General features: G+C 45.4%; 1 protein-coding gene across 4 annotated transcripts in view; it reads right to left on the reverse strand.

Annotated features, from left to right (window-relative positions):
* MEIS1 (Meis homeobox 1) overlaps window positions 1-6,296 on the reverse strand; it is a 144,100-nt gene extending 137,804 nt beyond the window's left edge. For 2 of the 4 annotated variants that reach the window (XM_029071680.2, XM_029071682.2), the window contains exons 1-4: window positions 5,644-6,296; window positions 3,493-3,719; window positions 1,297-1,438; window positions 646-696 (exon numbers count right to left, since the gene is read on the reverse strand). In XM_029071680.2, coding sequence (XP_028927513.1) covers window positions 646-696; window positions 1,297-1,438; window positions 3,493-3,719; window positions 5,644-5,655 — 432 coding nt within the window. In that variant the 5' untranslated portion in view covers window positions 5,656-6,296. The remainder of the gene's footprint in view (window positions 1-645; window positions 697-1,296; window positions 1,439-3,492; window positions 3,720-5,643) is intronic. The other 2 variants (XM_029071681.2, XM_029071684.2) reach the window with 1 other exon arrangement.
* Between the last annotated feature and the right edge of the window lie 18,555 nt (window positions 6,297-24,851).

The following is a 24,851-nucleotide window of genomic DNA, read 5'->3' on the forward strand; positions in this document are numbered from 1 at the left end:
TCTACGATCTTAGAGGTTTATTTCTCTCTCTCCACCAAAAAAAAAAAATCCAAAAACCAGCTAAATTATGCGGATCATAAACGTCCCTCTCCCCTCCCCCCCTTCCCCGAGGAGTCATCTGCAGACGCATAACTGGGACGTCGTTTCCGGGGAGGAAAATGGGGGGAAAACCCTGGAAACGCACGAAGTTCTTCTTAATCACGTTTTCGACTTTTGCTTTAATCCGCCAATCAATTAAGTGGGGAAGGGCCGTTTTGGCTATTCCCCCGTTACATGTCGCATGACCCTTTTTGAAGGGCCGGGGGAAACCCGTAAACTTTGAACACACTGACAGGCCCGCAGATAAATCCCAGCGCTGATTAGTCTTCTGTAGCCTAGGATGTCATAAAAACCAAACGCTCTCTCATTTGGAAGGGGCTCTCACGAGCCAACGTTATGTGAATGTCTTTACACGGAATCGCCGGCCTGGACTCCTTGTAATTAAAAAAAAAAAAATCCGTGTTCAGGAATATTGTGTTCGGGGGAGTAAGGCTTTGGGAAACCCAGGGCCCTCGAAGAAAGACAGGCGAGCCGGGGGTTAAGGGAGGGGGTGAGAATGGGCATGGGGAAGGAGGAAGAAGGGAAGAAAAGCGTGTCAACTCTTACCAAGTTATCCAGTTCAGGATTTGAAGAAAACAAGGGTTTTTCTGCTCGGATCTAAATACAAGTAAGAAGGAGGGGTGGGGGGAGGCGGGGGGGAGAAAAAAAAGATTTGAAATATGGAACCAGAAAATGCAGACGTTATTACTTCTTGCTTCATTACACTGGTCGGGCTCCATTATGTAACCTCCCGTGCAAAGCTCTACTAGGCGCAGTACATCATAGAGTATAAACACTTAAACCGGGAATCAAATAAGCCGAAAATACCAACAGATCTGTTTATTTACATCTATCTAGCTCCGGTCCATCTCGGATAAATTACGCATCTCAAAAGTCAGAATCAGTTAAAGGAAAAACTTTATTTTGGGGCGGGGTGATGTTTCTTAATTTTTTTTTTTTAAAAAAGCATCCTCTGGATTTACTCGGGGAGGTGAGGGGAGAGGGGATGGTCTCGATGGGGGTGACTTTAGCTGATTTTTTCAAAGACACGCACGGGCACCCACTGCACGGACCCACCCCCGCGCTCACGCCCCCCTATGCCCTGGCACCCCCCGGGGAAGAGGCCTCTTTAGGCGGCGGAAACACGCGTGCTTTAGGATGAAGTGTCGGCCGCTGATTTTCCGAGGGGGTGGGTGGGTGAGGGGGTGTTGTGCTGACCTGTTTGGCGAACACTGCTATGTCTTCATTGAAAGACTCTGAAGAGCAGACATCGCCGCCCGCTACCCCCGGCTCCCGGGGCGTGCAAGTAGCTAATTCACATTTCTCAAAAATCAGTGCTAAAAGAGGGAAGAGGGGGTGTCTGCAAGAAAATACAACAATCACAAACAAGGCGGAGGTTAGTCCCGAATGGCTGGGAAGAGGCTCCCAAGCAGAAAACGACCAGAAGAGCTAGTGGCCACCAGCCCCTTTATTCCTCGTCCCCTCCCCCGCCCTGCCTCCCCGTTACTCCTCCCTCACCTACCCTTCGACCGAGAGACCTGAAGCTTGGAGGCCCTGAGTCACGGGCTGTATCTGAGGATCGTTTCAGCATATCTGGCCGGAGAAATTGTTAACATTTGCTAAGAATAAAACCAAAGCGGTTCTAGCAGCCATTTTGAATTAACTTTGCTACCCCCTTACCATCCCTCCTCCCTCCTTTCCAAATCGAGGACTTTTCTTTTTTTGGAGTGAAAGGGGGGGAGAGAGAGGAGAAGGGGCCCCCCAAAAAACCAACCAAAAACACACCCAAAAAACCAAAAAAAGGTTGCTCAGATTACTCGGATGGGGGACGCGCAGATTTCCCCCCCCCACCCCCAGCATCGGTCATTTGAATGTCTCGCCTGGGATCTGAGAACTTCGCAGAGCAGATTTGACCGCTCAGAGGATCGAGACTTCAGCGCGATCCGCTGGAGAGATCTAGTGGATCAGATGGCATCCGGATCGAGGGAAGCGCTTTTATTTCGATCATTAGAGACGCACTGCTTTCCCTCCCAGCCCCCACCCCATCCCCCCATCCCCTCGCCCCCCAAAGTGGTTGGAAATATATATATATATATATATATATATATATATATATGTATTGTCCTTCATTTAGGCTCTCCGGGCCGGCACAATCGTATCCGAGATGCTCAGAGATAAAAGCAAGTGGCCTGCATTCGGCTTATCTTAAGCAAGGCAGAAACCGTCTGCTGGTGCCCAAGAAAGGTGTCTCCAGTAATTTATTAGCTGGAACAGCCCAGCTGAGAAATAAAGAGTTGGGGGGGGGGAATCTTTTCCAAAGAGGAAAGCTTCTTAAACGTGTCTGTCCCCCCTCGTCTAGACTGTTTCCAAGAGTGCTGCGAAGGAAGGCGGTGGTTTAAACCAATCCTACAGATGTGCGATTAGAAAACAAAGAAATGGGATTAGGGAGAGTGCAGGAGTGGGCCGGAAAAAGGTACGAGTTCCTAAAATTCATCGGCGCGCAGTAGGCAGAAGTGAACTTTCGAGACATCTGATAAAGAGAGCCCGGTGCTCAATAAAAGGGCCCGAGAGACAAACGCGTTGGCCACTGCAGGAAAACTCCCCCAAGACTGTCTCCCTCAACCTCCCCGGGACTCCCTCCTCTTCCCCCACCCCCAGAATCCTTGCCCCTCTTAAACGTACACTTCCAAAGGAAGTTTTTCTTCTGCTTTTCGCCTTCGACCACGAGGCCGGTAAAATGTATCAAAGTTTCGTCCGCTTTCCAGCAGCAGCTCGGAGCGAGCGTCCCTCTCCCTGGGAGCAACCCGGCAACTTCCACGGTCAGAGTGCTTTCGACCCCTCGCTAATCTTACGGTCGATTCCCTCCATTCCAACCGGGGAGCCGAAATAACCAGGCTGGACGGTCCTCGTTGGCCGTTTCGGGCCGGCCGATGGGCAGGACCGGGCTCTGTCAAGCCTTCCCGGCACTAAAACTTGTCAGCAAAAACAAAGGCGCCTCGATTTCTGCCCCTCAATCGCTCTTCGGGCAAGAGCCAGGATGGAAAGAAACCGATTCCCCCTCCCTTACCAAGAGGCCAAGACCGTGGGATGGGAATCGAAGCGACTCTACGGCCTTCGGGGCCCACCCTCCGCGGGTCCGGGGCCATTTCCACCCTTTGGAAAAGTAACTGTCCTGGAGGGGAGAAAGGCCGAGCCTCGGCCGATCGAGTCGAAAGGCGGTGGGGAGGGGGAAGGGGGGGAGGGAGCTTCCTAAAATTTGCATGCAATGATAATCAAAGTCGAGGTCACAAGTATTTACCTACGATCTGAAGTTCAATGGCTTTACTCTTACCGTCAGCTGGGAAAAGGGGGTGGGGGGGGGCGGGAGAGGATCATCGCGCTTTAACTATTAAACCTGATGCCAGCCGTACCTACCCATAAATGGCATCTTTATCTCTCTTTAAAGCGTCATTGACAGAGGAGCCCATACTGGGGGGCATGGCGTTGGTGTGAGCTGTGTGCGGGTATTGATGAGAGTGGAGAGGAGGACCGTGATTCAGGTGGTGAACGGGCTGCATGGATCTGGCAGCATGAGGGTCTCCATACATGGTTGAGGGGATCCCTACTCCATCCATCCCCCCGTAATGGGGTAAATCGTCGTACTGCATGACAGACACAGAAAAAAAAAATAATAATCAAGGGTCAGAAGGGCAGTCGGTTAAAATGGGAAAACGCGGGGCGAGACTCAAAGCAGCTCTCTCGCACTGAAGGCTAGCTCTCCGCTCCACGGGGGTCAGCGGCAGGGACCGAGTGACAGTAAAACCGGGACTTGAAGAGGACCGGATCGGTGTCGGCGTGGTCGATGTGGCACGAAAGGAGGCAGGAAGACCAAGCCTCCCCCCCTCCCCAAACTCCCACCCCATCCCCCAGTTCAGAAATTCAGAGTCTCCCCGCAGAAAGCATCCTCGGGACAGGAGGCAGGCTAAAACCTGCAAGATCTCCGGAGGAGGAAACTCTAAATAACAAGAAGAAAACGTGCCAGGGCACTTGTGCTGCGAAGCTTGCCTATTTCCTCATCCCTCCATCGCAGCAAAAAAAAAAAAAAAGAAAGAAAGTTAGGATGGGGAGAGCTATACCCCTCACACGTGAATTAATACGTGCTCCTCACTTTCGGTAATTTCCCTGGAGGTGTGAGGACAGACAGCTCGGGATCACCCGGCGTGGCCCCCAGATTTTCCGGACAAACCTCGTTCACATTCGACAAAGACACGGCATTCGGGTCACTTTCAAAACCCAGGAGAGCCCCGCATAGAAAATCGAGCAAATCTTCTACAAAGGCCGGTTGGGGGGGGGGGGGGGGGAATTTAAGCAAGCAGTCGAAACAGTTCATTCTTTTCTAAGTTTTCCTGTTGTAAACTTTCGCCCCGATGAGCAGTCAGGTATCCGGGTATCAGTCAGCAGTGCTAAAGTACCCACATTAAGGAAGGAAAAAAAAAAGTGGCATCCTCGGGTTCTGTCTGTTATCGTAGGTTAAAAAGAAATTATTATGACCATCTACTCTTTTGGGGCGAAATTTAGCTACTTAAATTTCCGAGCATTCTGCTCTCGGAGAGCTCTTCCTCCCAGATTTTGAGGTGCCGCAAGTTGAAATGATTCCCAAAGAAAAGAGGAATCGCCACTTTCATCTATTTAAAGCAGAGGTGTGAAAAGAGAGTTTTGAGGGACGCTGACACTTGCTTGAACCAAAAGAGTAAAGGAAAATGTGTCAGCCTAGTAACTTTCTTTTGCAAACAAGACTTTGAGGGGCAGAACACAATTATGCAAGGAAGTCTTTTTGTATACCTCTTTCTTTTATAGAACACCCTGAGTTTTGTTGTCATTGTCTCACTTTACTCTCACTAAATTTCCATTAAAATAGGAATTTTAAGGAAATTAGTATTATATAAAAATAGCTAGTAAAGACTAGAGTAAAGGCATCCAACAGTAAAGGAATCAAATCAGCTTTTACACGTAATAAGTCTATTTTTTTTTGCAATCCATGCAAATTCAAATCTATCTCTGAAATAAAGACTATTTTCTGGTCACAAAACTGTAGAATTTCGACCAGAAAAAAACATTGTCGCCTAAGAAAAAGTGATATGTTTCTGAATGGAACAGTTCAGCTCTACACAATCAGCAACATATAAGAAAGTTTCAACTGCATCTTTTAAGTAAAAAGTTTCAAATCCTAGACATTAAAAAAAATCAAAATTCGGAGATTAACTCGATTTTTTAAAGTCATGGCTGTCTGAACTAACGTTTCCAGATCAATAGCTGCCGCTCATTAATATCTAGAAAACTTGTCTTTTCCAGTGATAAGCCTTCGTGATTTGATACGATCCAGGAAACACAAATAAAGTTTACAAGCAAAAATTAATAAATGCCCCCCCAACCCAACACACACACACGCACACACACACCTTAGGCCCCCGCTTTAGGGGCCTCGTTCAAAGAGAGAGAGAAAAAAGTTTTTTTTTTCCAGCGTCTCTGTCAGCCACGTTTCAATTTTATCTCACATTTGAGTTCCAGAATGTTTTTAATACGTACCCTTTGCGCCATCGGCCTGCCTGGCTCCCTTCCTACTTCAACTTCTAATATATCCTCTTTAAGGCCAGTGTGAAAAGAAACAAACACGCAAACTCCCCCGAAAAAAAAAAAACAAAAAAAAAACAAAAACCGACGAAAAAAAATCCCTTAAAGTCTCCAGCAACGTGAGCAATGGAACCAAAATCTTCAGTGTACTGGACCTCAAGGAAGCGGTACAGATAAATAACTCAGCATAAAAGCGCTCCCGTTTCCAAGACAGCAGCGGGTTGGAGGGGGGTAGGGACGGGGGAGGGGGGGGGAGAGAGCAGATCTCCTTTCCCCCAAATCAGTTTAAAAAAAAAAAGAAGAAGAAGAAGAAGAAGAAGAAGAAGAAGAGTGCCCCTCAAACCCAACTACAAAATCTCATGGCTTTTTGCCACTCCAGCTGTCAATCAAAGGCGAGGTTGTCAAGGTGGTGAATGAATGATGATCCGCTCTGTCTCTCTTCCACTGGTCAGAACACCTCAAATGTTAATATTCAAAGGCACAAAGCTCTAGCGCTCGCTTTCCTCGAATCCTAATTCCTAATCGGTTCTTTTCTCTCTCTCTCCCCCTCTCCCTCTCTCGCTGGCTCTCTCCCTCTCTCCCTCTTTGCAACTGCTGCACTGGAGAGAGATTAGAGGAGGAGGGTTAAAAAAAAAAAAAAAAAAAAATGTCTGGCTGAGTTTGTCTTAAAGGAGCCACGATCGATGCTGCCCGCTCCGAGTCCCCCGTGCGTGTGTAAAGTGTGTGTTGCACGGGCGGAGAGGTGGATTCCCAGCCGAATGCTAGAACCCGGAAGTAGTGGTGGCCATAACAGGTCGCGTCTTACACAATGCACTGGGCTGCCGCAACTCCCATCCATTGCAGGGGGGAGGGTGATGGGGGAGACGCCGCGCCGAGCCCGGGATGCGTTCGCTTCGCAGAGCCGCGCGCCCACTTTTATCCTTTCGGGCTCCTTAGCGCTACTCTGCCCGCTCCCACAAAGTGGGATCCTCACCCCACCCCGGGTGGAAGTCTCCTTTCGCAGAGGCTTCCGAGCCCCCCGACTTGCTTCGAAACGCTTGAATTATTGGATGGGGCAGGGCATTTTTTTCCTCCTTTTTCGCCTCTGTGGATGTGCGGGTGGGGGGGTGGAAGCTCGGGTGCAAAGAGAGCTGGGTGGTGGCAGGCAGACCGGTTATTTTATTGGATTTTTGCGTGGCTTTTTTTTTTTTTTTACAAAAGTGTCCCTCTCTTTCCAGGCTGCTTTTTTAAGGGGGGGAAGTTGAACGGGGTCCAACGGGGGGTTGGGGGAAGAGGGTTGAATCCTCTCGGTTTGCGCCTCCCACGTTTGGCCGTCCCTCCGGGGGGAAGGAGACAATGAGCCGAGCTCGGCCAGGCTGCCCCCGGTGCGTCTTTGCAGACACTAAAGCTGTTTACGAAGGAGCGGAGATAGAAGCGGGGACGGGGGAGAAGCGCAGCTCCGAAGCCGGGGGAGCCGTTGCTTTTTTCCTTTGTTTTTCGCTCCGTTTCGACTCCCCCCCGAGCCCCCGCGGCCGCCTTTGTCTGCTCCCGCCTCCTCCCGGTGCATCCCAGCCCGGCCGGGGAAATGCCTCGCAGCAGCCCAAGGCGCCCTTCCCGGAGCGGCCGCTCTCCATGCACATTTTGGGGAATCGACCGGCCACTTGGAGGCAACTTTTTTTTTTTTTTTAAATTGCCTCCTTTGGATTTTTTTTTTTTTTTTGCAATTTTTTTGGTCTTTGGAAAATCTCGGCTTCCTCCCTCCCGCTTGGGTCTAAGCCTGCGAGGGTGGGGAGGGGGGATGTTCGGGGATGGGGGGGGAGATGTTGCCGGGCAGTTTCCCCCAACGGGCCGGACGGGCGCTCGGGGCTCCGGGCCGCGCTCCTCCGGGCCGGTCCTGGCCGCGCGGAAATTTTCGTCCCCCCCCACGCTTGGAGGGAGAATGAGCTCGCCCAAATCTCGGTAGGCCGCAGTGGAGGAGAACCAGCCAATCAGGAGCCGCCTGGCCGGAGCCGACCGTGCATTGGTTCGGGGCGGGGGGGGGCGGGAGGGGGGAATCAATTATCAAATAATCGATCAGCGGGGAGCTTCGATCTGCGGGGCGTGCAAACAGCTCCCCTTAGCCCCCAAGCAGGCGGTCGACGAGAGAGTGAATTCTCCCGGCGGCTCTCTCTCCGCCCCCCCCCCCACTTGGTCGTCAAACACTCGGGCGGATTTATGATGATGTGCCAAGCACTGCCCTAAGCGCTGGGGCGGTGCGGGATCATCACACGGGGCTCGCAGGCCTTGCCTGACTACTTGTTTTGTCGCCCGACTGCCTGTCTCGTTGGGTCGCCCGCCTCCCCCTTTTAGGCTGTGAGCCCGTTGTTGGGCAGGGATTGCGTTCCAAGCGCTCTGCGCACGGTAAACGCTCCATAAATAATAAAGTTGGTATTTGTTAAGCGCTTACTATGTGCAGAGCACCGTTCTAAGCGCTGGGGTCGATGCGGAGTCATCAGATTGTCCCACATGAGGCTCCCGGTCTTCATCCCCATTTTACAGGTGAAGGAACTGAGGCACAGAGAAGCGAAGTGACTTGCCCACAGTCCCATAGCTGACAAGTGGCAGAGCCGGCATTCGAACCCATAACCTCTGACTCCCAAGCGCGGGCTCCTTCCACTGAGCCATGAATGAAGGAGTAATCCCCCATTGTACCAATGAGGGAACCGAGGCACAGAGAAGTGAAGTGACTTGCCCAAGGCCACACAGCAGACGAGTGGGGGGAGGCGGGATTAGAACCCACGGCCTCTGACTCCCAAGGCCGACCACTTGTCACTAGAGCCGTGGAGGGGGAGGACGAGGGGTGGGGGGGCTTCACCTCCCTTTTCCACTTAGACCCTGAATTCGGGGATCCCGAGGGGGGTGGAAATTTGTAGAGCGCTCTAACTGTTCAAGGACAAAAGCGTAATCCTGAACGCCCGAGCGCACTAGAGGTTGCTGAAGTTTCTGATGCGTCGAAGTCGCCGTGGCTGGTGGCAGAGAGATGGAGCGAGAGTCAGTGGCTGCTACTCAGATAAAGTGGTCCGCCAGCGGGAGAGCCTAGGAGAGGAATCTTCGATGGGAAACCTTTCACGCTTCCCGGGAAAGGCTTTTCTCCCGGCATGGTGATTCGGGAAGCTCCTTCTTTCCTTTCAAGTGCACACGAAGCTCTAACTTCTGGCCTGGGGGGGAACTTCGCAATGTCGTGTGAAGGCTCACTCGAATTCCTTCTGATGATGTCCACCAGCTCCTAGCCCAGATTTCTTTAAAAGTTGGTTCCTCGAAGGGTTAACCTTATCTATCACCCGGTTCTTGTTTTTAGAAGTCATTTTTTTTTAAAAAAACAACAACAATATTTCCTTCTGACCACTGCTTATATGTTGGGTTTGGTACCCAGGTTGTGACTCATCGACACACACACACACACTTTTAAGTCAGGCCAAAAGGTAAAATAAAACGCTAAGAGAAAGAATTCTCCGCAGCAACATAATGCCTGCCTGCCTGCCTGCCTGCTATTATGTAGAGTTTCAGGCGAAGATTGCAACGTCCCATCTTTGAAGGAGGTGCCTTTTCTGAGCTGTAATCGCGGCGAAGATGCAGTGGCTGGGCAAAAAAACAACAACAAAAAGACACACAATACAGTAGGATTCAGATTCCCTGGAGGAACGAGCTGTAGCGGCCTTTTAAGTTCCCTGCTCTAAGCAGATACCTGAGCGCTCATTCAAATGATCCGCTCGCTAGGTGTTGGAGAACTGTCTCAGGAAAGAAAACCAGTCATCGATCAGATCAGCCCAGTGGATGGAAAAAAAGTGTCAAATCAAACAGTAAAATATTCACACAGAAGGTTTAACGATCCTTAAATGAGCTTCGAGGAAGATTGTCTAAGTAAAATTTACCAGAGAGAAAATCACTGTAACGTGCACTTTGGATAACTCTGATCCTTAGAGCTCTGAGGAGGTTCAGGGAGTCGAAAAGTCAGGTACTCCTTCCTCTTAGCGATTTAACATTCCCTGCCGCGGCTGTTTCCAACCTCGGCCATACCAGATTTGAGGAGAAAAATGGGATGGGGGAAGAGATTTGTTTGGTTTTAGGGGAGGTGCCTTTTTTTTTCTTTGCTTTAAGCAGTAAGCTCAATCTTTTCATCAGAGATGAAAATTAAGGCGGTTTCAGGTAAGACCATTTTTTTTCCAAACTCCTAAACCATTGTAGAGGGGGTCAGTTGGTGCTTTATGCGTGGTATGTTTAATTTACCTCTGATCTGTACCTCCCCACGGGTTTCCTTCGGAGAAGAAAAACCCCACAACTTTTGCTCTTTTCAACAAATTTGATTAATTCGAAAAGGGGATTTTTGACTTTTTTGGGTAAATCTCCCTCTCTTCCCCCTTAATTCATTTTCACTCTCGAACCTAACGTCACTGCTAGGCCTTTATAAGATTAATTCAGAACAATCAAGGGACTAAAACACTTTTACAATGTAATTACAGTAGTACAAATTGTTTGCCCAAACCTCATTCTGGATAAGGATTTTACAATTAGCAAACAGTTATTACTGTTGGGTCTTGCTGAGAGAAATTGCACTGAGGACGTCTAGAGTTGCAATATACTGGCCATAAAAAAATCTTGTCGGGCAGCAATTAATCATCTATTAAAAGGGGAAAAAGTAAGCGGACGGTTCCCCGGGATCTCGATAACACTCCCAAAGCCATCGATGTGTGTCCAGGCTTGGTAACGACCCCCAACTCCCTTCCAACTGCTGCCTTTTTAGGCAGTGGAACTTTTATTTTGCCCAAACCTGGCTCCCTCGTGACTGTTGGGAGCAAGTCTCCCCAACTCCACTCGCCAGTCGCCAATAAGCAGACTCTGGGCGAGCACATCATCTCTCCCCCGCCCTGTCGGGAAGGCAGTCGAGACCAGGCCGAGCCTGGCAGGATGGCTCCGTGGAGAGAGCCCGGGCCTGGGAGGCAGAGGACGTGGGTTCTAATCCCGCTTCGGCCACTCGTCTGCCGCGTGACCTGGAGCAAGTCACTTCTTCACTTCTCTGTGCCTCAGTTACTGGCAAGTGGGGATTAAAAAGGCGAGCCCCACGTGGGGCAACCTGCTGACCCTGTGGCTACCCCAGCGCTTAGCACATAGCCAGGCCTCCACAAACACCATCCTCCTCATTCTTATTACGATTATCACTGGCCCCGGAGCTCCGAGTCTCGCCCCTGGTGGAGGACAACAGTCCCCTTGAAATGCAGGGCCGGGTTTAAAAGAGGAGTCTTTTCTTCTTCCCCTTTCTGTGACAGAGTCGCGCAGCCCCCCTCCTGTTGCACTCCCTCTACCACCCCCTGGGGAGTTCTCTTTTCTTCCAGAAAGTTTGTAATTTGAACTTGTAGGTAAAGGCCTTTTCAGCGAATTAGGAGACGCTCCCGAAGTTCACAGAGCGGATGAGTCAGCTCCAAATGATTTAGAAATGAAAGAAACTCCTTCATTAGGTGGAATCTGTGTGGATTTGCCATCTCGGAATAAACAAAAGCCTTTTAATCAACCCGAGTCGGGCAGTTGGGTTCATCTTATGATAAGAATTTATCAAGTGCCACCAACTCTAAAATGCCTTTTAAAATGTTATGATGGCTTTTGTCTTCTCCTGTGGTGTTTAAAGATAGGGGCTTGTACTTAAAGAGACCACTAATAGAAAGCACACTCTTCCTTCCCCATTAGCATTTGCATTTCAAAAACAGAAATAAGGGGAAACAGCCTAAAGAAAACAGATTTAAAATCTAGAAGAGATAGTCCAGGAATGCGGGAGATAAGAGGTTTGAAGTGATATGCGGAAAGGTACCAAAAAGTCAAAGCTAATGAATGACTGTGAGAAAAGTGAAATAAACTATTTAAAGATCTATTAAGGGGGAAACCTGGCAAGGTGATATGAAAGGAGGTTAACTGAGGGGATTAGTGAAGACGTGAATCAAGTGTCCATATGCATGCTGAGCTGTACGCAGTTAGAGATTTGTTTACTGGATTCAACTTCAGAAAACAAAGAATGCCTCGTCCAGTTCAGGAGTCAACGAGAGGTCAGCTTGGGGTATCCAACAATCACGGGCAAAAGAGTTAAGTCACTGTATTCTGAATGGATACTGTGAAAGTTAGAAATGCTTTATGTAAAGGGGGGGGGGGGAGAGAAATCCCCCGCTTTCATTAAACGTTTCTATTTCAAACCTTTAGAATGCCTTGGTCTCTAGGGGGGAAAAAAACTACACTGTTTAACATAATTACCAGCTCTGACATTTTCAGAAGTTATAGAGGTCTTTTATTAATTAAATGGAGGGCTTAATAAAATATTCCTAATAAAATTTACGGTTGTCTTAAAACTTTCTAAACACTGCTATAAATTCTTAATAAAATTAACTGGGAAATGAGTTACTAGCCCTGAGTTTTGTCACTTAAACTTCCACATAAGCACTGAATGTGGAGTCAGGCGGAATGAAGGCTTTTAGTAAAACAAAAATAGACCAATTAACAAAGGGCTTTAGAGTTACAAAAGTAGCACCTAAGTTAGACTCAGGTTTCTTGTGTATATTTTTCCCACGATTTTTTGCCCCCCACCAACACGCAAGGGGCAGAAGCTGAGTATTATTTTAGCCTGCATGGCAAGGTATGTTAGTAACATATAGAGCTCTTTAGATAACACACGATATTTAACATTAAGTTTAGCAAGAGCGAAAAACTGCCACCCAAAACATTAAAATCAAGTTACCCAAGTCCATTTCACCACGCTGCATTTATCCAACGATAAATTACTTTAAAAGACCATTTCAGTAGTTCCTTCCCATTTAATCCCTTCACCTTACATTTACAATATATGCTTCCCCTACCCAATCATGATTCTTCTCTGCCTTTTCTGCGTTTGCTTATTTCTAACAGTCGCCTTTGCTAGCAAATTTTCTTTGGCTCTTTGGGCAAATCTCTGCTTGGAGACTCTCTCTTTCCAAAGATCAGTGCTTATCACTGTTGCCGATAGGCTCCTCAGATGACAATTTCAAAGCGTGGGGGAGAAAGTCGACTGGTTAAAAGAACAACAACATGGACATAGATTTCAAATAAAACAAAAAACCCAGCTCTGGTCGGTCGGTTCTGCATTTGAAGACTTGATCTTTTGTGCCGTCTACTGGACGATGGAAAAACTACAGTCTTAATTGGTTTCTCTGGCACAGAAAAAAAGCCTCTCCCCAACACAGACCCTACATCTCAGGGGGCTACGGGTATTAGTGGGAAGAAGACCGAGATGGAGGAAACGGGACAAAGCGTGGACTCGGGGGGGACAGGGGAAGTCAGGTCCCCACGCCAAAGAATATTTTAGAAGCAGAGAGTTAAAACCTATTCCCCTAGAATAGCCTCAAACGCTCAGTTGATGGACGATTTCAAACTCTTATCCTGTGCAATAAAATATCTAACTCTGCATAGACATGCGTAGAACAGAGTTAGACACGGAAATTAATGGATCGAAAAAAAACCAGTTCAAAATTTGAATTAATAGGGTCACGCAATAACCTTGAAGATTCTTTGCGGTTGCTTCCCTTTAGGTCGAATTAGGCTAACACCAAAGTAAAAGGCATCGTGGCCACCCGTAATCCCGGGCTCCACGGGGTAATACTCGAGGATAACAAATTACATTTTCCAGTAATCAAGAAAAGTACTTTTTAGGAGAGGAGAAATTAAATGGGTAGTTAGAAAATTTCAGTGCAGACCCTATTTGATTATAAAGGATGAAAACATTGCTCATCTCTGCACTTTCACTCGGCGAACATCTGGGCGGAAACGTGAACTTCATAATCAGGTGCCCTTATGGAGCAGAAGTTGTATACATTTACGTGATGGTTATTTTAACCTTTATAGAGGGCCAGAGGCATGTAGCTAGGCGCTATACAGAAGGAAGTTTTCTGGCTACGGCCTTTGCTCACATTATACACACCTCTGACTCTTCTAAGGCTGGGTGCTTTCTGGAAAAAAAAAAATTGACATTCGGAATCAAGGTGGTGTGTCCTGATATGGACTTTACCGATGGCATTTGCTGGAGTTAAAGTTATTTGTCACGTTTTAATCAAGCATCGCAGCACGTAACTCTTCGAAGGGTTTCTTTTATTAGCCAAAAAAAAAAAAAAAAACCCAACCCCTACTCTGATCGTCAAAAGGAGGCAGTTTTAGAACACTGAAATCTTAGCAATGACGCAGAATATGTTTAAATGATCTCTTTTAAAAATAACCTATCGGTTTGGATATACCTATGGTTCATTTTGATACGGCTTGTTCTGGTCTCAGGGTGACTTGAAAATACTCTACTTATACAGCTGAATCAGGAAACGCACAGAGATATTGACTGGTAAAAGCTGAGCTTGAACTCTTTGCAATTCAAAAAAAAAAAAACCAGACTGAAGTTTCCGGGTGGCAAAGCGGGCAAAATATATTTCTAAAAATAGTAAACCTTCTATGACGAGCTACTCTTTTATTTCAGCGCAGTTCGAAGACGTAGAATATAATTTTAGAAATTCAAAGTCCTTTTAGAGATTGTTGATTTTTTTTTAATAAAACTACCAGGAGAGTTTTCAAAAGCACACAAATGCACGTGATACATGATTTTAATTGATAGTGGAACATCGAACTACTATTGCATGTCTGATCTCGTGATCCATTAACAAAATGTCAACATATACCTTTAAGGCAAAATTAATCAATTAAAAAGTCCTGTTTACCTGTCTGTATGTATTGTATGGTGTTTTCTTAGAACTTGAGAGAAAATATCATTTGTTTATATCTAATGTTCGTGTGTCATTTTGTACATCTTACTGAGTCCTTCATTTCTCAGAGAGAAAAAAAAAATTCTAGGCTTCTTGTAGTTAGGGAACACTGCAAATAGTCAACAAAGCAAAAGCGAGAGTGGAAACGGTACTTTTGCCAGTATTATTGATGAGAGAGTTGCAGTTCTTTGGAAATAGTCCTTTCCAAGCAAGTGTAAGATATTAATTGGTATTTTAGGGATCCATTTGGTTAGATCTTAAAATTCAAATAATCTTAGGGGAAAAAAAAAATTTTGCCTTAAAACAAATGTCTTTCAGGCAACTCCCGTTATGCTTCTTAAGGACCTCGGAGAATGGTATCTTAGAGGTGATTTTCTTCTGTGAATGATTTAGGTAAACGTCAGCTTTAGGGATTATAACTAATAGGAGCTATGAACGTTCCGGCCTTCTTATATTCTGAGCATAAATTGGTTCCCAGATGGCAGAGCATTGAAGGGATCCGTTTCTTCCCAGCCTGATCCAGGATGATGTTATTCTTGTCCAAAGCAGAGGACCCCTCGGCCGGGATCTCAGAGGACAACGTACCGATGTCCAGGTGGGGTGTATCCCACATCATACCTGCTCTTCATTTCCTCTCCCCCACCCCCGCCTCTCTCCTCTCTTCAGTCCTCTAGAGCCATCCATTTCCCCTTACCATCCCTGCTGGGGGGGAGGACAGGAGGAGGGGAACGGGCCTTTATCCTCCCTGGGGGTCCAAGATCAAGAGGGGAAAGGAAAGAGGGGAGGGAGAGAGGGACGCCAAACTTTCAGCGCAGGCCACATCTCTGCAGGGGACGGTCCTGGTTGCCGCTTCTGTGGCTGCTGGTAGCCACATCTCCCAGGCCCGGCCAACCCCCGGGGGCTTCTGCCGCAGAAGGCAAGGCTCTCACCTGTCAAACCGGCCCGGGATTGGGAACAGGGAGGAGATGATGGACCAGAGAAAAATTGGGTTTTCCCTCGGGCCATCCGGCCGGTCCAAATTGGGGGCGATGATGCTCGAGGGGGGTCTCTCTCTCTCTCGAGTGTGGGAAGACAAGGGGGCATTTGTCGCCGCGGTTATTATTTCAGGTGCGCTAATGGGATTAGGGCCCGGTGGAAAAAAAATGTGCGAGGATTAATGCGATTCCAACTCGCAGGTACCAGCTGCCGCCCGTTGTCTGCTGCCCGGGGATGTAACCCAGAGGTTTTGCCCACACTTTCCCTTTTCTCCCCTCCCTTTCATCCCAGCCTCAGTCTCCACCCTCCAGCACCGTCCAGCCCTGGGCAGAGTCTCACACCTCCTGGGTGCCAATCGATCGCACCTGAAAAACCCGAAAGGGCTGGGGACCAAAGGGTGGGGGTGGGGGTGGGAGGAAGAAAAAAAAAGGGAAGAGGTGGAGGAAAAAGAGGAGGAGGAAGCCAAAGAGAAAGGGAAGAGGAAAAGGAGGAGGAAGAAGAGAAGGCAAAAGGGAGGGGAAGAAGAGCGGATGGAAGAAGAGAAGAAAAAAATGGAGGAGGAGAATTAGTAAGGGGAGAGGAGGAGGAAAAAAAGGAAGAATAAGAAAAGGAGAAGGAAAAAGGGAAGAGGAAAAGGAGGAGATGGAAGAAGGAAGCAGGAAGGATGAGGAGGGAGAGGGAAAAAAGGAGGAAGGAATTTAGGTCTCAGTGGGATAATGGCTGTTCAGGGAGACATAGAAAATGATCCCTCGACTGTTCCTATGGGATCCACCTCTGTTGTCCTAGAGAAATAATAATAATAACAGTAACAATAATGATATCTTTTAAGCACTTACTCTATACCAACCACTGCACTAACAGCTGGGATAGAAGAGTTAAAACAATTACCCCTATCTCCTCTCCCTCTCTCCCCTTCCCACCTCCCACTTCTTAGGCAAAAGAAAAAAATCCATCTTCATTTTTCCTGATTCCAAGGTGTTGCTACCTCCATCTGTGGGGGCATTATCATAGACTTTTGCATAATTGCATATTGACTTTACTAAATGGATCCGCAGAGCTCTGTGAGCATCTATCATGTTCATCCTCAAGCAATTCCCCTAGAAGTGAAAAAAGGAGAGGGGAAATGGGAAAAGCTGAACCACTCTATAAAATAGGCTTTCTGCTCTTGGTCACCATTGAGAGTGCCTTGTCAGGTAAACCTGACTCTGGACTAATGAGTCTCGAGAGCCCCTTCTCCTACTTCTCCCCATTTTCCGTTCCCTTTCCTTCTCTTTCCCTTTTTAGTCGCAGGAATGATGGCTAAAGGATTCCCTTTTCCTTCTCCCACGAGCAGGATACAGGCCTTGTGGGGCTTCCCTCCAAGGATCACGTCCCTATTGTCAGCTGTGCTGTCCTACCCTGTCCTCGTCCCAGACTCTGAAGGAGAGGGGGAGAAAAGGGACAAAGTTAGAGTCTTACGGGAAGGGGGGCTCGCTATGCCATACTTTTCCCCACACCCTATCTCCTCCCTTCTCCTTCCCCCTTTCCTTCGCCTATACACCTCTGGGACTACTGTGTGACTCCAGTGAATTTCCTTGTTCCCTATCAGTGACCCCAGGAAAACCTGCCCAAGCCAAATAAAGGGCAGAGGAGTCAAAGGCCTTATTTACCTTGGGATTTAGAAAACATCATCGGAGCCATCACTCTGATTACAGAATGTGACAGTAATGCTGTCCTCCAGATACTGGCCAGTTGAGAAGGTGAGAAACAACAACTAAGAGCCTAAACAGACCCACTGTCCCATTGAGTATATTTTGGTTTCAAATTTACAACAGCTTTTTTTCCACTTTACCCCACTAACGCCCTCCACCCTCCACTTTGATGGAGAAGCTACAGACTCTACACTTCACAGGGACATTCTGTAATTAATTTATTTTTCTGAGTGGCCACCTCTAATTTTTCCAGTTGCTCCCCTCTGTGGGTCAATGCCTCATTTTAATTTTCAGTCGGAAGGGGAATGGTCTTAAAACAAATCTGTTATTTATTGCTGTCTTTCCCAGTTTGGGCTTGTTTTTATTTGACTTTTATTCCCAAGCTTTTGTTCCCTAGCTGACTCTGGTCTTGATTTTGGATTTTGTTTAGAAAATCTGCCTGGTTCTTGCTTCCCTGTGGGTTGATTTCTTGCTGCCACCGACATATTTCATTTTGAAGGCTTTCCGTGTGCAGTTTAATGCACTCTTCTGCTGGTGATTCATCTAGGCCTAACAGCCATCTCCAAGAATCAGGGAATTCAACTTCACTAGCACTTTCACAACTGCAGTTGGGATACTGCTTTTGCTACAAGGTCTATTTTTTTCCCCCTCCAAGCACTCGTCATCCTGAGTCAATCATTTTTCAAGGTTAAAAAATCCTGCCTGCCACTGACCTGACTCTGTGACTGATGTTCTAGGCTGTACATTAAGTTTTTTGTGGTTCTTGGGGGATTTTAAAAATTATCGTTAAAGAGTAATAATAATCATTTCGATATTTGGTAGGGGTTTACTGTGTGCCAAGCCCTGGAATAGATGAAAGATAATCAGATCTGACAAAGTCCCTGTTCCAAGTGGGGATCATGGTCTAAGAGGGAGGGAGAAAAGATATTTAGTCCTCATTTTACAGATGAGGAAACTGAGGCACAGAGATTTGCCCAAGGTCATAAAGCAGGCAAGATGGGGAGTTGGGATTAAGAATCTGGGTTCCCTGGATCCCAATGCCTGTTCTCTCATCACTAAGCCATGCTGCTTCTCAGGCACCCTTCATTTTTCTGAAGCTTTGCTTTTCTTTTTAAAATCAAGTCCCAAACAAGTTTCCTCGGACAGGAGATAGGACGGTGCTGGTCTCAGTATTACATGTATGGATAATATGGGTAATGCAGATGAAGATTAGGTAATACAGAGATGATCCCTTTTTTTTTTTACACTTTTCCATGCTTTTACACTTTTTTGCAGTTTTACCTGCCCTCGCCTTTCCCCCGCCAAAATTTTCTAGGCTCTCAGTGCAAATCTTCCAAGCAAGAACAAATGATGAATCACTGTGACTGGAAAATGACTTCTCTCTGAAAGAGCACCATCACTAAGGTCTTCATCCTTCATGAGGATAAGTGGAGGTTTGTGCCTCTGACATGTTAAGAGAAACTGGGGTTAAATTTCCTGTTATGAATACCCACAAGAGGGAGGATACATCTGTAACTTGGTACAGGTCACTCTCATCTGCCTCTGTTGGTGACTCCCCAAACACTCAATTCAATTGTCATATGTGAATTAGGATTTTTCTGTCCAGTTCCTAAATACTGCCAGGCACTGTACCCTTCAGATGATACTAAATTTGAAAAATGGCATTCCAGGGACTAGTTGGAAGAAGTATAAAAAGGATAGGAGGGCAAGTAAAAAGAAGACCGGCAGACTTTTACTAAATTATTTTCTCATACCTCTATTAGATATATCTTGGCTTGAGGTTGAAATTTATAATCCTCCTTTAAGAGGGCAGTGAAAGACTGCCATCCACTCAGGAAGCTTTGTGCTGTAAACCACAATTACAAGTTTTTAGGGTGCTTAGACTAGAAGAGAGGAGTGATTACATAGATTTTGACTTTGGTGTCTCAACGGATGATCATATATGCCAACATTCGGACCGATAGTTGCCCTGCCCCCAACCAAAAAAAAAAAACCCACAAAAAACAACAAAAGAAATTGAAACCCAAAGACCTGAGTTAATATTTGAGAATTTAATCCTACAAAGTCAGAAATTCAAAGTGTGGTTCCTATGGCAACTGCAACTTTACCATAACTGTAAATAGGTATTAAAGCATAAATTTTACAGCAAAGGGTATGCTGTATGTTCAGAGTGAGGCTATGCTGCAACTGCTTTGGGATTCACTGCTTTGAATTTTTTTCTCTGCTGAGTTTAAATTCTCAACCATAGCTCACTGTTTGCTAACAGTGTTCTAGACTGACTCTGTGTAAGTTTCAAACCTCCAGCTCATTGTCTTTTCTAATAATTCTGGCAGCTAGTGTTTTTCTCATTGGACTTTCAAGTATTTTTATTTTTCACACCTTTTAGCTGCAATTTTTTTTTCTTTACCCAGTGCAGATAGACAAGTGTTTCATATTTTTCTGTTGTTCTTTAGCATTGCATTCAAAGGCCGTACTAGCTCGTGGCTGGGTGCCAAGGCTCCTTCCTCAATTGCTTTTAGCTTCTTACCCCCAGGAGGGGATAGTTTGAATTTGTTTCAAAATTCTCTTCTTTTTATTTGCTTTTTCCTTTTCTTTGAGTCTGTAATTTAGTTCTGCTGACACAGTTGGTTAACCCCATACTGGGGAGCTGATTAAAAACACTTTCTAAAAACGTCTATTCCTATTGCTGGTATTAATCAGCATTTTTTTCCCTGATCACATTTTTTTTTCCTCCTCTGAAGAACACTAAGATTAGAGCAGGGGCAACTTCTAAGAATATTTATTCTTCCACCAGTTCAGTAAAACTTCCCACCCAGATTTTTCTAAGGCTTTCACCAGCTAGGTTTAGAATGAATCCAGGGAATCATAACAAATGACTATCAGGCATTTTACCAGTCTAAAGTAGCCAACCATCCCTCCAAGACTATTCCATAATGTAAGAGATATCCCCTCAAGAACACATTCCCAACATTTTTCAATAGTTGAAGCAGATCGGTTGTAGAAGTCACTTTGATTTTTAAAAGTCCTTTCAGCCACATGAAGTAAACAGAACTGCAGCCTTTCAGGAATGATGAGTTTTGATTTCAAGTGTTGGGGGAGAACACGGGATGGAGCTTCTGGGGGGAAGGGTGGCTTTGACGGGACATACCTTCCAGGGAGCAGAAGCTTTTTTTCTCATCCAGTCTCCAATTTAGCACAGTGCTTGACACATAACAAGCAATCACAGTTATTATTATTATAAAACCACCTTCTAGCTTTGGAGCCAGTTGGGAGGAAGAAAACCTTCAAACCCATCCCCAGATCTTGGAAGGGGTGCAAAAAGACCCCAGCCGGTGTCAGAGTCCTGTGGGGTGCCGCCTCTCTTGCCTCCACTACAAACGTGTGGAGCCCCTCCCCACCGACCATTGACCCTTTGGTTTTGTGCTATTTGTTAAGTGCTTACTATGTGCCAGGCACTCAATTAAGTGCTGTGGTAGATACAAGGTTGGACACAGTCCATGTCCTAGGTGAGACTCCCAGTCTTAATCCCCATTTCACAGATGAGGTAACTGAGGTGTGAGAAGAAGTGATTTACCCAAAGTCACATGGCAAGCAAGTGGCAGAGCTGGGATTGTCTCTCAGGGTCACATCAGGGGTAAAAAGTGGACTAGTATCTTGGCTCCATTCCCAGCCTCCTCCAGCATCAAGGAATGGGGGGGACTAGCTATTTCTGCTGGCTTTGCTCATAAAGGTGTGGGAATTTAGTTTCAAACCCATATTGTCAATCCATGGCAACAATCCCTATGGAGCTGATGCCCCACCCCTTATTGACTTTCTTCTCTTCACAGTCTTTGAATGTTTAACCACATTGTTCTGAGGATTTATGGCAATATTATTAAGAGGAATAAAAAGAAGTTCCACTTATCATAAATTGGCTTCCTTCCTTTCTTCTGGTGACTAGTTTCCCCCCTCACTACACTGTAACTTTATTTCCTACCCGTTTCAACTGCTTTATCATTTCACCAATTACGTTGCATCCAATCCTCGCTAAACCAATGTTTGGGTTATGCCCTGTTGTCTAGATTTGCGCTTCATGATTTCCCCTTCAACTCACTGCTATTCTGGTGAAGCTAACAGTCTGGCTGTGTCAGTTACCTGTTTTTCAGTCATGGGGAGAATCTTGGGTTAGGCCATCAAGGCCATTTCATTCACCAGCAGTAATATAGAATCCTGGAAAGGTCCAATCCAACTCCATCACTCCTTCTCCATTTCTTACCCTATGTATTTTTCTGCTTTGTTCCTTTAAGTTACAATGGGCTCACTTTTCTTAGTCATGTATATTTTCATCTTCAGGGACAGAGTCCTGATAATTATAAGAGGAGTTTCACTGGGTTAGGGGAAGGGTAGGGGGAAAAAAATCTGAGAAAATGGAACCCGGGGGTATTTTGGCTGTGTCTTCCTGAGTAAAGTAGATTTTTTTGAAGATTCTATTAGAATAAAAGATTCCATGCTTGACCCAACCTGCATGGGACAAACCTAAATTACCAAGTTATGCTGACAGATACTGTCCTGAGCTGGCGGGGATAACATTTTTGAATCCAAGAATCACTAGCCTTACCTCAAAGCCTGCTCTGAAACTCTGACTCCTGCGCAACCACCTAATTGACAGACGTCTCTCCTTCCATTTTGCCACCGCGGGGTCTCTCCAGGTAGTTCCTTGAGCTCAGGAAGGCTGATAGAGGGTAACGGGGAAGAAGAACAGGGATTTGGGGCAGGAAAGAGGAGTGGGCCCCAGGCATCAGCTGTCAGTCCCTGGAATCTCAGGTTAATTAGGAGACACTCAAGGATGCAACCACACAGAAAAAAAAAAACCAACACAAAACCCTGCCTGCACAATGTCAACTTAATGCTCTTCAGCCCTTCCTTGCTGACTTGTGACAGAAAATACTTCTATCAAATCCCTTTAATGTTAACTGGTTAATGAGTCAGCTATCTTTAGTGCTATTAAAACACAGGTGGAATGAAAACCTCTTACATTCAAAATACTCTAGTCCCTAAATAATTCAGAAATGTTCTATCATTTATATGTTCGTAGATATTGAACAAACCTTAAATCTTACTTTTATTCTGAAGTAGTCAGTCTTCTTTATCTTTTCAGGTTTATAGGGATGAGGGAATGATACTTGAAGGAAAAATCATCATCACAAAGCATACTCTGTGCATACTCAGATATATTATTCCCCAAGCCTAAAGTTTTTTAATTGTTCCCAAAGAAATCCCATATATTTTGTTGGTGTTATTTTGAAGGACTACTATTGCTTACAGTCAGTTTAGGTTGTATAATTTAAAATCAAATCAAATTTTCTATTGCAAAAGAAAGAAAAGAAATCCACTTTAAGGAAATATTAGTTAACCAGAGGGAGTCCCTTTCATAGCCCAGTTACCATGGGATTTAGAAGTGTTTTCTAATTATAACAGTGCACTAATTATCTCCTTTACATTTCCTCTTTCTGTCTATATTCACTTCTAATTACATAGTACCCTTTCTTTTTGTACATGCTATAGCTAGAAGTATTACTTGCAACAAATGAATTACTTGTATCAAATGTGAATCATTTCACTTGGAACTATTAAAGAGATACTTGTACTTTCAAAATATTTTATATTGTATTTTAGGGAAAACTTTTGATTGTGGATTCAATCATTTATCATTTTCAGGGGGAATGTGATTTCAAGAATAGAGACTATAGATTTCCTACATCACAGTAACAAAAATGATATTTTTATTATTTACAATTTTATATGTTGTAAGCAGCTGCAAAACGTGCAAACAATAATATTAACAGAATGGTGATAATTTTTGCTGACTTTTTATACCATTTCTGAATTATAACTGATTGATCCTAGTCTAAGTTGACAATTTCAATCGAGGTTAGCTTAATTTGAATAGTTTCTCATATGATATTTTGCTGCATCTTTTTCCCAGTGCTTCTTCCGAGATTATAATTTCTCTTTGGTCTCGTCGAGAAAATATCTTACCAATCAGTTGTATTTTTTGAGTGCTTACTGCGTGCAGAACACTAGACTAAGTGCTTGGGAGAGTCCATTAAGAGCAGTTAGTAGGCATGACTTCTATCTAGACTGTGAGCTTTTTGTTGACAGGGAAGGTGTCTGTTTATTGTTATATTGTACTCTCCCAAGCAGTTAGTATAGTGCTTTGCACACAATAAGCACTCAGTAATAATAATAATAATGTTGGTATTTGTTACACGCTTACTATGTGCAGAGCACTGTTCTAAGCGCTGGGGTAGATACAGGGTAATCAGGTTGTCCCACATGAGGGTCACAATCTTCATCCCCATTTTACAGATGAGAGAACTGAGGCACAGAGAAGTGAAGTGACTTGCCCACAGTCACACAGCTGACAAGTGGCAGAGCCGGGATTCGAACCCATGACCTCTGACTCCCAAGCCCGAGCTCTTTCCTCTGAGCCAAGCTGCTTCTCAGTGATTTCCCCAACATCATACAGCAGACGGGGGGGGGAGCTGGGATTCGAACCCATGACCTCTGACTCCCAAGCCCGAGCTCTTTCCTCTGAGCCAAGCTGCTTCTCAGTGATTTCCCCAACATCATACAGCAGACGGGGCGGGGGGGAGCTGGGATTAGAACCCATGACCTCTAACACCTAAGCCCAGGCTCTTTCCTCTGAGCCATGCTGCTTCTCAATCAGTAAATACGATTGAATGAATGAATGAAAGTTTTCTTTCATGATGATATGGAAATAAATCATTTGCATGAGTTTTTCTCCTCCGATCAGGGGTAGAAGTACCATGATTTCTACGGGTGGAGAATTTATGGAGGCAAAATCTATGGTTTTCCAGAACCTTCGGCCTGAATCCAAAATGCAAGTTTAGAGATACAGACTCTAGACTGACAGATTGGGGAAAGGAATCCCTTATGTTACGAATGCCAGCCTGACTTCCAATGTACACATATAGTTTGCTTTAAAAATACAACCAGATCTCCTACAATAGATGTTTTCATTATGTGATTTGGATATAATACAAAGATAGAATTAGGGAACATGCTTCCCTCTAGACTGTAAATTCATGATGGGCAGGGAAGGTGTCTAACAACTGTCTTTTGGGGTTGGTTTGTTTTTTTTACATTTGTTAAGCATTTACTATGTCCAGGCACTCTTGTGATAGGCAGGGAACATATCTAACAATTGGGTGGGTTTTTTTTTGTTCTTATTTGGTGTTTTTTTTACTTTTTTTTCCACATTTGATAAGGATTTACTAGGTCCAGGCCCTGTATTATGCATTGGGGTAGATAAAAACAAATCAAGTTGGACACAGTCCAAGTCCCATGAAGCGTTCACAGTATTAATCCCTATTTAACAAATGAGGAAACTGAGGCACAGAGAAGTGAAATGACTTGTCCCAGGTCACACAGTACTCTCCCAAAAGTACTAGGTACAAAGCTCTGCATGCAGAAAGCACCCAATAAATACCATTGATTGATTCCCACAACATGAAACTGTTTAGGTATAACACGATCTACAAGTTAGCACAACTAGAGTCAGTGGAAGAGGAAACAGCTGTGCAGCGGGAGTGGAATTTATCAAGATTTGAGATTGTAATGCTTCCCGGTCTCTGTCTCAACCTTAGTTAACTGTAATTTAGGGCACTCTGTCTTACTCTTTGGGCTTACTTTGTGAACACATTGCAGTAAAATAACAATGAAT

The sequence above is a fragment of the Ornithorhynchus anatinus genome, chromosome 9, assembly GCF_004115215.2.
Source record: "Ornithorhynchus anatinus isolate Pmale09 chromosome 9, mOrnAna1.pri.v4, whole genome shotgun sequence".
In the NCBI taxonomy this organism is placed as follows: Eukaryota; Metazoa; Chordata; class Mammalia; order Monotremata; family Ornithorhynchidae; genus Ornithorhynchus; species Ornithorhynchus anatinus.